Genomic DNA, 13,031 nt, shown 5'->3' on the forward strand with positions numbered 1-13,031 from the left:
CCTTCCCAGGGCTGCTAGCTAACCCAGTCTCTCTTCCCAGTTCTCCCGTGATGAACGGTTAGCAGACTCGTGAGCAAGGACAGGAGTCCAGGATCCCGGGCTCTCCCACCACTAGCTGACCGTGTACACCTAAGCCCGGGGAGCTAAACCCCAGCCTTGCCCTGCCCTGCCCTGCCCGCCCTTCCCTGGATTGCCGCGAGGATCGAGAGCTCAGGGCTGTCGCTGCGCTCCCACGCCAATCTTCGGGGCGCGCAGCCAGCCACACCCCGGCTCTGGAGCCTGCGAATACTCTCCTCGGCCTCAGGAGACCCATCCGGTCCAGCAGGTGTGTTCCCCCATCCGCACCTGCGGGCGGCGCCGCGGCCTCCGGGCTCACCTGGGCGCCGGAGCCCAGCAGGGAGCGGATCCACAGTTTGGCACAGACCCGGGCAGAAGGCGAAGGGAGGGGCGCCCCTGGCCCGCGAGAGGAGCAGCCCCAAACCTTCCAGCCCAGGACCCCCGCGTCCAGCCTCTCCCGCCCGCGGGAGATTCAAGCCCCGCTCCGCGGACGCCCCTCCCGGAGCGCCCGGTCCGCGGCGCCGGCGCCGGCGTGGGGAGAGTTAATGCCAACAGCCTCTTCCCCGGATTCCGGGGGCCGGGCCGCCCAGGGCACCTCCCATTGGCCNACGCTCATCCCGGGCTGGAGTCCCGACTGGCTTCCCCGATACACGTCGATCCCGTTGCCTTCCCCGGACGCCACCGATCTTCTCCCGGATCCTTTTCCTCCGTAACCTGCTGTTTTCCTTTTTCCTGCCTCCCGGCTCCCATCTCCCGAACCCGCATCTCCCACCCCTGCTCCCGGGCCGCGTAGCCGACCATCCTCACCATCGCACTTGCCATCGTCCTGACCGTCCGCCCTTCCTTGACCTCAGATCCTTGACCGACAGAGCCCTGCCGTAACCTTCTCCCCAGTCTCTCCTAAACTCCTTTTTCTTCTCTCTCTGCCAGCTCCTGACTCCCAAAGTCCAGCTAACCCTTGACCTCTTGACATTTGACCTTAACAGTCTCGACTCCAGACCTCTCAGTTCCTAGCTCCCGCAGCCCGGACTGCTAAGACTGAGGCCCTCCGCCTGGCTTCTGACCCCCCGTCTCTGAAGCTCTTTTTTTACTTTCTTACCCCTGAGCCACTTCCTGTTACTGCTACCCCACCATGGACTTCTTAATGAGCGGCCTGGCAGCCTGCGGGGCCTGTGTGTTCACCAACCCCCTGGAAGTGGTAAAGACCAGGATGCAGCTTCAGGGAGAATTGCAGGCCCCCGGCACCTACCAGCGGCACTACCGAAACGTCTTCCATGCCTTCATCACCATCGGCAAGGTGGACGGCCTGGCTGCCTTGCAGAAGGGACTGGCCCCCGCCCTCTTATACCAGTTCCTGATGAATGGCATCCGGTTGGGCACCTACGGGCTGGCTGAGGCTGGGGGCTACCTGCACACTGCCGAAGGCACCCTCAGCCGTCCCCGAAGCGCGGCAGCTGGGGCCCTGGCTGGGGTCATGGGAGCCTACTTGGGAAGCCCCATCTACATGGTGAGAAGGAGGGTCATGCCTGGAGCCCAAGGCAGACACGTGGTGTAGGGCGGGGGCTGGGCCTTCACAAGCTAATACTGAGATTGGAAGTGGGTTCGCGTGGGGGATGATGGGGAATTTAAGCCACACACAATAGCGGGTGTCGCGATCAGGGAAAGTCCTGGGCATCACAGAATTAGAATCCCACAGTGTTCCCCTTCGAGTTTTCTGGATAGGAGCAGGGTCAATAGCCTGAGGCCCAGAGAGGGGAAGTGACCACCTCAAGGTCACACAGCTGCCTGTTGCTGGGATTAGGCCTTGCTGAGGGCTCCTCCTGAAAGATGCTGGGAGGCAGTCCGTTCTGGAAGAGAGGCAGTCTGGTCTTGCTCTCAGGGTATGAGATTCAGGGACAGTGACCCCTCCAAAAATCAGCCTCCACATGCCCCCATGAGGTTTGGAGGCCAGAGAGCGAGTTTTACGGATGACCCCTCACAACCCGCCCCGGAGTTTGATGGGCAGCCCGGTCACGGCGGTGGCCAGAGGTCCAGTCTGGGAATAGGAGCTGCCATGAGAGGCCGAACAGTCTTAGGAAATGTTGCCATTCTCCAGCCTCCCCACCCCCCACCCTACCTCCCCAAGGGAAGGAGGATGTAGAGGGGGTGGGGTGTCTTGCTTTGCTAAGAGATCCATCCCCTGGGACGGGAGCCAAGGGACACGGAGTCTCATGACCAATTCTTGAAGAGGAAACAACAATAATTACCAGATTGAAAGGATATTCCTTGCCCAACACCCCTAGGAAGTGCGAGGGGGTCAGGCATTTGGGTCTTTGGGGTGGGAGGGTGGCCCCGGGGCCGGAGGCTGTGATATTCTCTCGTCCCCAGGTGAAGACACACCTGCAGGCACAGGCAGCCTCGGAAATTGCGGTAGGGCACCAGTACAAGCACCAGGTGAGGGTTCTCCAACCNTGCCTGGTCCATCAGTTCAGCCCCACTGCGTCCCTGGAGCCCGCCTACACCCTCGTTGCCACATGGTCCCCAATTTATGTCTTCTGCACCCGTTTCTCCCCTCCCATTCTCCTGACCTGCTCACATCCCTCCCTTGCCCTCCCTTGCGACGAGGAAAGGAACGATGGGGAGTGGTAGTCACCTGAAGGGGGGCCACATGCCGGCTCTTAAGTCCACACGGAACTGGCCGTCCACACACTGGGTCCCTCTTGAGGACCCGTCCTTGGCAGCGTTAGGTGGCAGGCCCTGATGCTGGGGGACTGAAGCCCGCGCCCATGGTCTTCCCCCTCCCAGGGCATGTTTCAGGCGCTAAGCGAGATTGGCCAGAAACATGGTCTGGTGGGGTTGTGGCGTGGGGCCCTGGGCGGCCTGCCCCGAGTTGCCATCGGTTCCTCCACCCAGCTGTGCACCTTCTCATCCACCAAGGACCTCATCACTCAGTGGGAGGTACTGCCCGGGAAAGGGGTGGGGTCACCCCGGGGATGCGGGGAGGGGGGAGGGCAAGCTGAAGGACCCCCCCCACCCCCACCCAGAGGGGACAGTGCTAACGTTCAGGGTGAGGGAACGAGAGAACGGCAGGAGGCTGGGGGCTCACTGACTCTTGACGCCCTTCGCATAGTCCTCTTGTGGCTTACCTCGCAGAAGGTGTCTCTGAGTCCTCAGACGTTCAGCCCTTCCTCCTTCCAAGCGTCATCGCACTGAATTGTAACTGGTGGCGTGGGAGCTCCCTGAGCAAGCGACCAGCTCTCTGCTGTGTCCCCAGGGCGGGCCCTGTCCTTTCCTAGGGCTTGAACAACTGGCTGATAAAACTCTTCCTCCCTCCACCCTTAGATATTTCCTCCCCAGAGCTGGAAGGTGGCTCTGGTGGCCGCCATGGTGAGTGGCATCGCGGTGGTCCTGGCCATGACGCCGTTTGATGTAGCCAGCACGAGGCTCTACAACCAGCCCACAGATGCCCAGGGCAAGGTAAGGGAGAGCTCGGGAGTGGCTGCAGGCAGGGGGAGTCAGGGGGCGGGTGGGAGAGCCGGAAACACGGCCTGCTGAGATGAGGCCCCTGGCGGGCTCTGACCGACCCCTTCCCTGTGCTCTCCCTCCCTCTCCAACCTGCTCTCAGGGCCTCATGTACCGGGGAATTCTGGATGCTCTGATGCAGACCGCTCGGACAGAGGGCATTTTTGGCATGTACAAGGGTATAGGTGCCTCCTACTTCCGCCTTGGCCCGCACACCATCCTTTCCCTCTTCTTCTGGGACCAGTTACGCACCCTCTACTACACGTACACCAAATAACGACAGCCACTCCTTCCCACACCACCAGATCAGCGCTCCTTAGCTTCACTACTGTGCCCTGGTGACTCCTGACCAGCTGATCTTTTCATCCGTCCCAGGGCGACAGCCAGCTCCACTCCCTATCTGTCTTCTCAGGGTTGAATCACTACAAGGGATAGTTTCCCTCTCTTTCTTGGGTGTCACTTTCTTTAACCCTTCCCTACCCGTCTTCCCCGACAACTTCACACCCCTCTCTCAGGGCTGAACCAGTCACTCCAAAGTATTTCCTCCTTTTATTTGGGTGCCCTTAGGTCCCTTCTGATCCTATGCACAAACTTTACACTCCCCACTCCAAGATCAAAGGGAACCGGGGGGGGGGGACCCCAGGTGTGTTGTCAGATGTCACAGCACAGAGATGATCTTAGGTATAAAGCAAGTTTATTGCTGCAGACAGGAGGTGTCTTATGTTAATGCACAGGGAAGGAACAAGGGGACTATCTCCAACCCCCCCCCCCATTCCCCTTGCAGAAAGGGGCCCCGTGTGTCTCGGCAGCTTCACGCAAGATTCCAGGATCTTTACTGGGGACCAAAGATGTCAGGATCGTGAAGGGTCAGACTGGTCACCAGCTGTTCAAAGTCACCCAGGCTCCAGGGCGGAAGTGGCAGATTTTCAGGGCTAAGAGATGACCTGTTGTCAGGGCTTGAGGGTGGGGGAACAGATGGAGAGAGAAGGTCATCCAGGCCTCGGGGTTGGAAGTTCCCACCTCCTGTTCCCCGGAGGACCCCAAACCTCTAGCCCTCTCCCTCTTTCTTGGAGGACCCCAGCAGCCCGTCTCCCTGCTCCGTCCCTCCCAGCAGATCCTCCTGGACACCCAGTCATGAGTCTCGTGTCCTATCTGTCCTCCTTACGGGGGCTGACTGAAGGTGAGCAGGAGATCAGTCGCGTACTGGGGCAGCCGCAGCAAGGCCTGGTGCACAGTCACGTCCTTTGCTACCTAAAGGGATCAGTGTCAGGATGCTTACCTGACTCCTCCCCCCACCCCCTCCCGCGTCGGGGCCACGCCCTTCACCCCTCCAGGAATCTCACAGTCCCCTGTCCTCACCTGCTGGTTTTCCTTAGCCACCTGCTGTTTGCCAGAGAGGACCCAAGCTTCTTGACAGAAGCCCCTCAGGGCCAGATTCTCCAAAAAGAGGGGCTGCACAGTCTCCACTTGCATAGCCCTAGCCTCCTGCACCCAGCCAACGTCCTCAAAGTGGTATCTAGACTAGGGAGAGCAGGGTCAGGCAGGGACATCTCTCACCGCTTCCCCCCCCCAGCATCTTTGAGTCCTTTGAGCTCGACTCCCTTCCGGTGATAAGGTGTTGCCCTTGTTGTTCTCATTGCCCTGATTAACCGTCCAGCCGCAGGCCCCGCCCACTCCTCCAGCTCCGGCCCTCCCATTGGCCAGCCGCGCGGGCGCCACCTCCCTCACCGCGCAGCCTCCTCTCCCTGCACGTGGGCCTGCAGCTCCAGAAGTTCCACGATCAGGCTCTGGTCGGTCTCGCGATGGCAAAAGACTTCCTGATTGTTCGGGACCGGCCGGAGGTCGCTGGGAGAGAGGCGAGCCAGACCCCCGGGTTGACCGCCGCTGCTCCCCGCATCCCACCCTGTCGGGCAGCGGTGCCCGCGGCTTCTCACCTCACATCGATGGCCCCGGGAGGGAGAGTGGCGGAGAAGGCGCCCCCAAACAGCGGATAGTCTCGCGTGGGCTCCATGCGCCAGGGACTAGGTCCGGGCATTAAAGAGATGCAGAAAAGACCCACGTGCGGCCCCGCCGCTTCCCCTCCCGGCGTTTCGCTGCGGCCCCCGCCCTCTCCGGGCCACCTTAGCCCCGCCTCCCTTAGCGTTGGCCCCGCCCCTCGACCGCGTTGGCCAATCGGCGCCTGTGCCTTGGGGGCGACACCCCCGCGGGGCGGATCCCGGAAGCTACGCTCTACCCCGGGCGCGGGGCGGGCCCTCGGGCTCTGGGGAGAGCTCAGACCTGGGTTGTGGCTCCGTGACGCCCGCGTGCTCCCTAGCTCGCGCCCTCCAGTCTCTTCTGTCTAAAAGGGTCGCACCTGCTAAGACTGTCGCCTGAGACCCTCGATAGGGCCCCTTGCGCGTGCACGGGCCCGGCGTCTGGATGGCGTCTCGCAACTCCCTTCTTGGGGCCCTTTGATGGCAGCTAGCTGCAAACCAGACCGCTAATTCCCGGATGCGGGGAATTAGGGGTACAGTGGGGCCAGGTGTGGGGCCTGGTTAGGTTTCAGGCCTCATGGCATCCTGGAAGCGAGACTCAACCTGAGGATTATATACTTAATCCCTCTCAAATCTTGCCTTGAGAAGGTGGGAGGGTGTGTGTGTGGGGAGGGTGGCCGCCCCGACACGCACCTGGAGGAAAACACGGATTAAACCCTCTGTTGTTTCTGTTTTATAGATTTTTAGAATGTTCTTAAAGTTTCTGCTCAGTGATATCCTGCCGGCTCGTGTCTCCATTCACGTTTGATGCCCAGCACGGGGCAGAGTGTTTAGAACATAGGAGACCCGTTATGTCTTGTTAAGTGATTCAGTAAGCCGCACCCACGGGGTTCGAAGTGGGACTGTACTATGGACCCTAATAATTTCGTGACACTGGGGCCAGGGGACACCTAATTTTTGGCCCCTTACCAAAGCTGGAGATAACAGAAGCAATTAGGACAGGCTCCCTCCCTCACCAAGGAACCGTGGAGTACACTTTGAGTCGTAAAGGTTGACCCAAAATTCACCGGGATGTCCTAGGGGTATTTTAGCCAGGCGAACATCAGGAGCCAAGACTTGGAGATGAAAGGGCATGTTTTGGGAGAGGCCAGCATAGTAGATTCGCAAGGGTGCAAGGCAGTGAGGAGCGGGGCAGGGAGCTGTGAAGAGGGACGCTGGAGAGTTGGCCTTGTGCAGGGTTTTTATAGAGCAGCCTAAGGAGCTTGGACTGTTCTCTTCTGACCGCTAGCATCAGGCTTCTCAGCCTCATGTCCTCGTCTCTAACACATTGGGATTAAAGGAGCTGTGGACGTAGCAGCATCTCTGGATCTGCGTCTGGGCAAAGAGTGGACTAGGTTTGATCCACGAGGAATTCTAGAGAGGAGGGCAGTGTTAAGAGACCCCAGAGGGAGAGAAGGAGCCTGGGCAAGGGAAACCACGGGGGCCCGATCCCCGAGGTCTGCTCCCTGTGGCCTTTCTCAGATGGGGAGTGGCAGTCTTCTGGGTGCCTCCGTCCCCATTTCTGCCCACCTGCCACCTCCCCCACCCCCGTAGCCCAACCCCACCCGGGCAGTACCAGCTCTAGCTGCTTTGTGGGCAATCGGGCAGATAGGGGACCCTTGGAAAGGGGATTTCAAGGACAAAGAAGTTAACAGGGCGCAAGGGGTGGGGGCCTACTGAGCCAGGAGGAGGTCATACAGAACCAAGTAGACTGAGGAGGAAGTCCCCTCTTCCTCGCTTTGGGTCGCTAGCATGACATAAGTCATGCTGTGCTGTGAGCCTCGTGTGAAGCCCGGGACCCCAGCTTGCCACAGTCCTCTAGGGACTCGGGCTAGGTCCGCTCTTCCAAGTGGTAAGAAGCAGACGGACCTTCATGAAGTGACACAGGCACCGGGCCAGACCCCCTCTAGGGTGGAAGCCCACCCTAACTTGGCAAGTTCCCCCTCGGATTTCATTTCCCTGTCTCACCGTCTACCTCTGTCTGTGTCTGTCACTTCTGGCCCTCCCAACTGCTGACCTCCTTGTATGTTCAAGTCTAGTATCCCAAGAGACAGAAACTAATTGGGTCATCCAACCAGAAAGTACCTATTCGGCAAACTCTCCTGCTTGGCCACCTCCCTGGCCACCAGCCAGACCCGAGTGAAATCCCTGGTCCAGCTGGCCGTCGCTAGGAGGATGGGTACCATGGGACAAATCACAGTAGACCCAGGTGGCCCAAGCCTTTTTTCTCAGGGAGGGGGGCGTGTGAGGGTTTGTCCGGCTCTCAGCTCACTGGTTGAAATAGACTGATGGACTCCTTACCACTAGGATGTTCCCTTATTTGAGTCTCTGCATGCACTTGATACAGCTGTTTTCTTTGGGGACAGGTGTCTCAGAGCACCTTTGAGAGCACCAGGGATTGGAAGTGATGGACTTAGGCCAGAGAGATGACTCAATACCCAAAGTCCAACATCAATTTTGGGAAGAGAGGGCAACATATATATTTCTGTTAAGCGCGGGTTTTTTACCTTTTTTTTTTTCTACCGTGCATCCCCTTGGCTGTTTGGTGAGGCCCCTGGACCCCTACTCAGAAAAATGTTTTCAGATTCATAAGGTAAAATACATAGGACTAAAGGAAATGAAACTATTTAAGTATAATAATCAGCTAAGAACCCAGATTTTTTTAAAGTTTATTTATTTTGAGAGAGAGAGAGGGAGAGAGTGCTTGCAAGCGGAGGAAGGGCAGAGAGAATGGGAGAGAGAGAATCCCAAGCAGGCTCATTGTCAGTGCAGAGCCCAGCTCAGGGCTCCATCCCACTAACCGTGAGATCACAACCTGAGCTGAGATCAAGAGTCAGATGCTTAGGGCACCTGGGTGGCTCGGTTGGTTAGGCGTCCGACTTCGGCTCAGGCCATGATCTTATAGATCGTGAGATCGAGCCCCGCATCTGGCTCTATGCTGACAGCTCAGAGCCTGGAGCCTGCTTCAAATTCTGTGTCTCCCTCTTTCTCTCTACCTCTTCCCCACTCATACTCTCTCTCTCTCCTTCAAAAAAAAAAAAAAAGAAGAATACACATTGAAAAAATAAGAGTCAGATGCTTAACCAACTGAGCCAGTGCATTGGGTGGAGACTTTACTTAAATAAATAAAACTTTTAAAGATGAAAAATAAAAAAAAAAAAAAGGAAAAGAAAGAAACCCAGCTGTGAAGCTGAAACCTCAGCTCCAGCTGAGCGAGAGACCTAGGGCAAACCATTTCCATCCTGTAACATAATAGACATTAGTGCCCACGTCACAGTTGAAACTGCTTCGGAGAGATGCCAGGGTCCTGGGGCAGGCAGTGGTAGCCATGGTAGATTTCTCCCCAAAGGTCTGCCATCATGAAGATCGTGTTTGAGGAAGACCATGTATCCTTGTACGGGGGATGATTCTATAGCTGTCACCCAGAACCCCCCACGGAACTTTCCAGCCTCGTATCTCCCCCTTCTCCTCTCATGCTCTATTTGCAAGGTACTCTGCCCTTCCTTCAGCCCCCAGACTGAGTCACCCTTCTTGATGCCTCTGTGTTTTTATACATGTGCCCCCCACCTAGAACTTTCTTTCTCCCTTTCTTAGACAATGGCTCACTCACTGTCAGGGTTCACTGATCCTTTGGAGAGCTCTTGTATCTCCCTGCCCCCACTGTGTCATAATGCTCTAACCCCCAGTAGCTTCTAAGCACCAGACAGTCAGGGAGCGTACCCATCTTTTTTTTTGAGAGAGAGAGAGAGAGAAAACACAAGCAGGGGAGAGGAGCAGAGGGAGAGAAAGAATCCCACGCCGTGTAGAGGCCCACATGGGGCTCAAACCCACAAACTGTGAGATCATGGCCTGAGCCGAAACCAAGAGTCGGATGCTTAACCGACTGAGCCACCCAGGCACCCCATCCATACCCATCTTTTACCTTTAGCTTCCCACCCAGTTGTTGCAGGCCTGGTCCATAAATATTTGTTGAATGGATATTGCTCAAGATAAATTAGTGGTTATTTACCAGTTAAGGCCAATCCAGAGGGGCGCCTGGGTGGCTCAGTTGGTAAAGCGTCCGACTTCAGCTCAGGTCATGGTCTCACGGTTGGTGGGTTCGAGGCCCGCGACGGGCTCTGTGCTGACAGCTAGCTCAGATTCTGCTTCAGATTCTGTGTCTCCCTCTCTCTCTGCCCCTCCCCTGCTCACGCTGTCTCTCTCTCTCTCTGTCAAAAATAAATAAAACATTAAAAAATTAAAAAAAAAAAAGACCAATCAAGAAATGTTATATGGTAAAGAACTTGACTGGCCTTCTTTCTTGGTTCCTAAGAGGGAAACTAAGTCCTTAGGATTTTCCAAGTGACAGGGTTCCTGGTTACTCATAACAGGCCCTGCTAATTTACACCAATGGGATGACTACATGGTTTATGCACAGGTAAGAATCAGGATGAGCATAGGCCACACTGTAGAGACCAACCATGTCTGAGCCCACTTGATATCAACTCAGTCAAACCCCAAGCCCCAGTGAAAACTCTGGACACTGAGGCTCAGGGAGATGTTCTTGGGTGGTAAACATACCAATGTGTCAAGAGGGTGACACACCTTGTCTCCTGGGGGGAACGGGCTTAGAAGCTCTGTTTCGAGGACCCTTCCAGAACCTTCCAGTGAAACAGCAATCATAAGTAGAGCACTTCCCTGAATTCTGCGACTCATTCCAGTGAATTATCGAACCTGTGGGCATTGCAGGAAGCCTGGAGTTTATAGCCACTTGGCCAGAAATGTGGGTGAGTTGGGGACTCATGAGATTTATAGTTGGCATCTGAAGTGAGGGTGGCCTAGGGGCACCTGGGTGGCTTAGTTGGTTAAACGTCCGACTTTCACTTAGGTCATGATCTCGCGGTTCGTGGGTTCGAGCCCCGCGTCGGGCTCTGTGCTGACTGCCAGCTCGGAGCCTGGAGCCTGTTTCAGAGTCTGTGTCTCCCTCTCTCTCTGACCCTCCCCTGCTCACGCTGTCTCTCTCTCTCTCTCCTAGAAATAAATAAAAATATTTAAAAAAAAAATGAAGTGAGGGTGGCCTTGTAGAAAACAGCCTATAACGTGTAGCACCCGATGCCACCTCCAGTTGGTATGGGACCAACTGGGTCCCAGTTGGGGTGACATAGTATAAGAGGTCAGTGTAATTACCCAAGTTCAAGGTGACGAGGGTCTGTGCTGAGCTGGTAGAGACGGGAGAGGAAGACATGACACCAGGAAAGCAATAAGCAAGGGAAGCCATGACCTGGGTGACCCCAGGTGGAGGAAGCTTGAAGGTCAGAATCCAAGATGGAGGCCTGGCCGAGAAGAATGGCTGCAGGGCACCGGCATTGAAAAGTTTGGTTACGGGGCAAGGAGGAGAGAGGGGCGCTGGTGCTTCCCTTCTTCCGGTTCCCAAAGGTGGAGCACGGGTGCCTGTGATTCTGCCATTCCTCCTTGTCACTGGATTGTCCACAGCCACTCAAGCAGAGGCGACAGCACCATGTGCCAGAGCTCAGTGGCATTTCTTCCTGAGGACCCTCTGCCCGGAGCTAGCGCGTGGCACACAGCCTCAGAGTGAGTTACCAGGTCCTCCTAGATAACCTTAGCCGTACGTACCCCCAGGCCTCCCAGATCTTTCCCTCCAGGCCAGAGGTCTCCTGACCGCCTGCTGGATGCCTCCTGAGCACAGCACAGCATCTTGGTCCCAAGTGTGTGCCTTCCCCCATGTTCCTACCTCCGTTAATGAGAATATCATGGAGCTGGTGGTCCAGGCAAGGAGTCTGGGCTCCACCATTGACCCCCCCGCTCTCTCCCCTCCCCTCCCATCCAATTCCTGGCGATTCCTGCCTTCTTGTGTCCCCGGAAGCCTTCCATTTCTCTCCACCTCCAATTCCGGGCCAGCATTTCCTGCCTGGAGAGTGCAGCGCCTTCTCACCAGACCCCACCCCCCACCCCACCCCCCTCTGTCTTCCTCCCCTGCAGCCCAAGTCGTGGTCCTGGCTCTCCTCTACACAGACCCCCTTCTAGAGATTCCCCGTTGCTCTTTAGAAAAAGTCCAGATTCCCTGCCATGCTTGTTAGATCTTTCCCCATGCCTGTCCTCCCTCCCACTTAATATTTCGGACACTGACCTTCGTTCAAGTTCTTACATCACCGTCGTGCTGGCCGGTGAGGCTTTGCCAGTTGAGTGCGCCCCCGGGCCCCCACCTTCCCTGTAATAAGCGGCTGGTCCTCAGGCCTCAGCCGCTCCTGGGAATCCCTCCCTGAGCCCCAAAGCTTGGGCCGCATTCCCTGCGGAGAGCTCCCGGGTGCCCTGAGCCTCCCCTAAAAGATACTTGATGTGTGTGTCCTATAGGAGGCCCTGACCTCTTTCCCTGCATGAGAGATGGAATAGGGCTGTTTCACACCCTTGACCCCATCCTGTGGCCACAGGGCAGACAAAGCCGCACACGCCCACGCCTTCTGGGTGGGGTGGGAGAATGACTCCCAGTGGGCTGCTCACACAGGAAGGTCCTTCCCAGAGCCGGAGACAGGGCTCCAACCCAAGGCCTCACCCCAGCAGGTACCTGGGCCTCCACCCGCTGGCTGTGTGTTGCCCGCACATGTCCAATGACAGGCTGAAATTTCTTTGATTTACACCCCAGCATCTCGAATACAGCGGGTGGTGGGGAAATAGGTTTGCCCGCCCCTGGGTCCTGTTGGCTGCCAGGCAGGTGTTAAACTGGGAAAATGGATGGGGCGCTTGGGTGCCTCAGGTGGTTAAGCTTCCGACTTCGGCTCAGGTCATGATCTGGCGGTTCGTGGGTTCGAGCCCCGCGTCAGTAGGGCTCTGTGCTGACAGACAGCACAGTGCCTGCTTGGGATTTCTCTCTCCCTCTCTCTCCACCCCTCCCCGGCTTGCTCTCTCTCTCTCTCTCTCTCTCAAAATAAACATTAAAAAACAAGAAAAGAAACAAGATATGAGGAAGGGACGCTATGGTCAGAGGTAGGGAGCTTGAGTAAGCAAGTGTAGAGGTGCAGCAGACCTGGGTGATGATGAAACTCAAGGTTGGCCAAGGTGGAATGGAGGAAGCCATTGGAGAAATGGCCATTGACATGAATCCAGAATAACCGATGGGACTGAGGTGGACAGCAAGACTGTGAACCAGGAACCAATGGGCTTGGAGGAAGAGGGGGAATTAGGAAGCATGCATAGGATAAGATTTGGCTATAAACAGGGCTAAGCAAGACAGAAATATGACATCTAGGACTTGGAGCACTGGGTGGCTCAGTCGGTTAAGCATCCGCCTCTTGGTTTCACCTCAGGTCTTGATCTCACGGTTCATGAGTTCGAGCCCTGCATCTGGCTCTCCGCTGTCAGCGCAGAGCCTGCTTCAGATCCTCTGTCTCTGTCTCTGGCCCTCCCCTGCTCTCTCTCTCAAAATAAATAAGTAAAAAAAAAAAAAAAAAAAAAAAAAAAAAAAAC

General features: G+C 56.6%; 2 protein-coding genes across 3 annotated transcripts; one reads left to right on the plus strand and one right to left on the minus strand.

Annotated features, from left to right (window-relative positions):
• The first annotated feature begins 671 nt into the window (after positions 1-671).
• Positions 672-4,241, plus strand: SLC25A35 (solute carrier family 25 member 35). Its single transcript, XM_077746563.1, has 5 exons — positions 672-1,564; positions 2,425-2,490; positions 2,842-2,994; positions 3,379-3,513; positions 3,662-4,241. The coding sequence occupies exons 1-5, from the start codon at positions 1,190-1,192 to the stop codon at positions 3,833-3,835; spliced, it is 903 nt and encodes a 300-aa protein (XP_077602689.1). The 5' UTR covers positions 672-1,189; the 3' UTR covers positions 3,836-4,241.
• RANGRF (RAN guanine nucleotide release factor) lies at positions 4,236-5,656 on the minus strand. Of its 2 annotated transcripts, XM_077746565.1 has the most exons (5): positions 5,493-5,656; positions 5,287-5,403; positions 4,918-5,074; positions 4,724-4,809; positions 4,236-4,514 (listed from the first exon to the last, which is right to left on the minus strand). In XM_077746565.1, exons 1-5 carry the CDS (start codon positions 5,591-5,593, stop codon positions 4,391-4,393), a joined length of 585 nt encoding a protein of 194 aa, XP_077602691.1. In that variant the 5' UTR covers positions 5,594-5,656; the 3' UTR covers positions 4,236-4,390. The 2 variants fall into 2 exon arrangements, with proteins under 2 accessions (XP_077602691.1, XP_077602690.1); XM_077746564.1 differs by lacking the exon at positions 4,724-4,809 and having other exon boundaries at positions 4,426-4,514; positions 5,493-5,647.
• Between the last annotated feature and the right edge of the window lie 7,375 nt (positions 5,657-13,031).

The sequence above is a fragment of the Crocuta crocuta genome, unplaced genomic scaffold, assembly GCF_008692635.1.
Source record: "Crocuta crocuta isolate KB4526 unplaced genomic scaffold, BGI_CrCroc_1.0 scaffold139, whole genome shotgun sequence".
Classification (NCBI taxonomy): domain Eukaryota; kingdom Metazoa; phylum Chordata; class Mammalia; order Carnivora; family Hyaenidae; genus Crocuta; species Crocuta crocuta.